At 58.6% G+C, this 3,859-nt stretch overlaps 1 protein-coding gene across 1 annotated transcript in view; it reads left to right on the top strand.

Annotated features, from left to right (window-relative positions):
- The first annotated feature begins 3,351 nt into the window (after nt 1–3,351).
- Nucleotides 3,352–3,859, top strand: part of SCRT2 (scratch family transcriptional repressor 2) — a 1,226-nt gene continuing 718 nt past the window's right edge. Inside the window, 2 exon segments of the mRNA XM_025212187.1 lie at nt 3,352–3,355; nt 3,725–3,859. The exon segment at nt 3,725–3,859 is cut by the window's right edge and continues 254 nt beyond it. Coding sequence (XP_025067972.1) covers nt 3,352–3,355; nt 3,725–3,859 — 139 coding nt within the window.

Below are 3,859 nucleotides of genomic sequence, written 5' to 3'. Positions count from 1 at the left end.
TGCTCCTGTGCACCCCCTTCCCTGCATGGCTGGCTCTGAGGACACGAGCTGCCCTGAGCAGAGGCAGCAGACTGCATGGGGCAATGGCTATTTCTCAAGGAACTACCTGGGACTTCTTCCGTCCCCAGCTCAGCCCTGCACATCTCCCCTGTCGCTCTGTAACCTCCAAAAGCAGGCAGCATCCCCCTGGAGCCAGGGCAGGGAGCAGGAACCCCACAGCCCATGCAGTCATCCGGGCAGCCACGGGGGAAGCCCGGGGGCCCACAGTGCAGGAGCAATAACCATGCATCATTGAATCACAGTCAAGCTCATTTAGCATCAGTGTAGATGGGAAGGCCCCGGCGGTAGGAGACCAGGGCTCCCCACTGGCTGTGGACTACCAGGGTGACCTTGAGCCAGCCGCTGTTGAGACTGAGCACCTTCCCACCAGTGCTGGGAGCACCAGGTCAGCCAGCTGTGCCCCGAGCAGACCTGGGCAGCATCATTGCTCTGGTCCCTGCCTGCCTTGGCTTCCAAGAGCTGTACCTGCAAGCCACTGGCTGAAAACTCAGCACAGCTGTGCTCCGGGTCCAGCACCCACCCTGGCTCCGGGGCCCAATGATCCAAGCCCGGACCAGGCTCCTGGCTCCTCCACACTTTGGTCCCGGGGTCTGTGGAAGAGGGAGCTGAGAAAGGCCTCCTCCTTTAACAGCAAGGTTCTTTGGGTAGATGTGATATCTTTTATGAGACCAACTAAATAGTTGGAAAAATTGTTCCTAGCAAGCTTTTGGGTACAAACGCCCTTCTTCTTCCTTTCATGTGCCTTTAACAACAGGCGGCAGCAGGCCTGGGTCCACCAGCGAGCTCATTAGCCAAGCACTCGCGCTGCGTGCATTTGCTGACATGGCATGTTGCTGGGGGGGAGGGGAGCGCCGCTTCCCAAGTGACATTACACAGGAAACTGTGTCGCTGCAAAGGAGAGCAATGGTGCTGAATTGGCACGCGGTGCTGCGGTGCGCAGGGACGCCCCTTCCCATCATCAGGCTTCCCCAAGCAGCCATGCTGGGCCTGAGGGGCAGCTGCTGGGTCAGCCAAGAGCCCCAGCTTCCCTGTCCCTGCAGGAAGCAGAGGAATGACCCCGCTGGCACAGCCATCACCCACCCCTACCCCGGCTCTCCTTGCAAGACAAGCCTGACCCGCTCCCTGCCAGCAGCTCCATTCCCCACGACTCCCTGTCCCACACACCAGCTTCCCTGGGGGAAAGCCCCTCCATGCCCTCTCCAGCCCCTGGCTTTTCTGTGTGGGCCAGGGGCCAGGGGAGCCCAGACTCTGCCTCCCAGCCCTTGTATCACTCGGACCAGTTGTGCTCCACCGGGGTGCGGCAGCACCCTCAGGTGCCATGAGATCCTTTTCAGGCTGACAATATCAGCGCTGCTAGGTGTGCCAAGAACTCCACGTGATTCACAAAATAAGCCTAGAGGTTTCAAACGGGAATCCAGAGTGTCCGAACCTTTCTGCCCTGCTCTGCACTTTCTGAGGTCTCTGCCGCAGGAGAATGGCTCTAGTATTTTTCTGTAGTCAAAAAATATGGGAAAGCGAAGAGCTGCTATTTTCCAAGGGGTGCCCAGGTCTGCCAAGGGGTGGCCTGAGTCTAACAAGGGATGCCTGGGTCTGCCAAGTGGTGCCTGGGTCTGACAAAGGGTGGTTTGAGTCTGTCAAGGGGTGGCCTGGGTCTGCCAAGGGGAACCTGGGTCTGCCTAGGCAGAGAACCCCTGGTTTAAACACACTTAGAAACTCAACACAAGTCCTCCCCAGGCCGTGGCGATCCAGCTCACCGCTGCTAGGCTGAGAGCATCACCCATGGGAAGGCATCCTGTGCCTGCTCCCTGCAGCACTGCGGTCAGGTCAGCCCAGCCAGCTCCGTAGGGCTGCTGGAAACACTGTGCTCTGCTTGCCTGAATGGAGCTACAGAGTGAGGGGGCTTGCTCGGCCTCCGAGCGCCACCTCCCGTCCGGTTTCCATGGGCCCAGGGAGAAAAATGCAGCGACAAGATCAGGTCCCTCTCCCTGGGAGCAAATATCGATGGGCACTGCATCCGGGAGTCATTCATCTTGGTAAATCCACACACCAGAAAGCGAATGCACCAACCAAGCCATGGCTCTGCTGTGCCTGGCACCGGCGAGCGCTGGCGAGAGATCGATGCGGCTGGAATTACCCTCCGAGCAGCGCACAGCAGGAGGGAGGCACGGCGTGTCCCAGGCATTAGTGGAGCTGTGCCAATTGACATCATTCTTCCATATTTTACCACCTCACATGGACAGGAGCCCCCCGCGCGGCTTGCAGCAAGAGGACCCGACATTTCTGGCATGAAAAATTAGCCCAGCCCGTTGCCTGAACATATGGGTCTTTTTATCTGTCTAAAGAATGATACTAATGTGTGTGTGCATGTGAGAGAGTGCGTGTGTGTTTGCACAGAGGCACCTCATGCCTCCAAGCATGGCACAGAGACGGGACGGTACAACAGGCGTGGTGCTCGTAGTAGTGCATGGAAGAGGCTGCACGAATGAAGGATGCTGTGATGAATTTGGCCTTCCATGGTTTAAGAGAGCGTGTGAGCTGCTAAAAGGCAGACGCACATCACCCCGCGCTACCAGCAGAGATCGTTGCAGCAACCGCAGGGGCCGCTGAGCCGCATCCATGTTCCAGGGTCACATTGCGGTTGTCTGGTTGTAACCCACAGCAATTAGCCCAGGCTGGCGGAGAGGGGGCTACTGCCTACAGATCTGCAGGGGTGCCCGCCCGAGGGGTCTCAGGTGCCGCAGACAACTTCTGTTATAACGCAGCCTCACGGCTAGCTTTACTGCACTAAATGCGCGCCATGCAATATGCATGTCCTGCCAAACCTGGGAGGTACCCGGTGCACAGAAACAGATTCACCCTAATCCTTTTCACCCTTTCCACGATTCACCCTAATAGAGTGGCTCTTTCACTTTTTAAGGTACGGCATAGCCTAGGTCTTGTCCCCCAACTGCAAACTGGGAGGTGAAAATCCCCCCAGCTACTGGGTACAGGAGCAGAGTATGGCATTTCTGTAGCATGCTATCCCCTGGACAGACGTACCCCATGCCCTACAGAAGGATTAGCCCTGGAGGAGGAGGATGGCTGACCTGTCTGTGTCCTCAGGGATTCAGTGCAAAACCTGACACCGACTGAGCTGAGATGAGGCAGGGTCCATGTGGGACAACCCCCAGGATGAGGAGGGGGCTCCCAGGAGAGCAAGCAGGAACAGTGCGAGTTGCAAGCCCTCTGCGTGGGTGCCTGTGGTTTCCAGCAACTCCCCCCAGCATCCCCTGTCCAGTCTCAGCCCCCACCATGGGTACCCCAAATCTGAGTCCTGTCTTGGCTGTGTTTGTCTGTACGGGCTTTGCACACCTGGCACGATGCACGGAGCAGCTGATCCCTCGCCCAGGCTGCTCCTCTGCGTATCGCTCACATGCCCTGCCCGCAGCCTCCTCCGGCTGTTCCCTGGCTGGGTCCCTGGGAGAGCTGCAGTCCCAGAGGTTGCCCCTCATCTCCCCTTTCAGTAAAGTCCATGCTGATAACCACCCCCCAAATGCACCACCATGCATGTGCCCCCTCTCTGGAGTTCACAGAGTCTGGGAAGACTGGGACCACTGGGAGAGGGAGGGGACTGGCAGGAGGGAAAAGCGCTGGTGGATGGTGACGTCCCCTCTGTTTCCCACAGGGTACGTCCAGCACTGCCTCACCACCCCCAGCTATGAGACGGACAAGAAGCCGGGGCTCCAGCTGGTGCCCCCCGACCCTGCCTATGCCCCAGGCCATGAGGAATACAGCGACCCCGAGAGCCCCCAGTAGAGCC

The sequence above is a fragment of the Alligator sinensis genome, unplaced genomic scaffold (genome assembly GCF_000455745.1).
Source record: "Alligator sinensis unplaced genomic scaffold, ASM45574v1 scaffold1032_1, whole genome shotgun sequence".
NCBI classification, from domain to species: Eukaryota; Metazoa; Chordata; order Crocodylia; family Alligatoridae; genus Alligator; species Alligator sinensis.
This window is presented reverse-complemented; position numbering and strand designations above follow the sequence as displayed.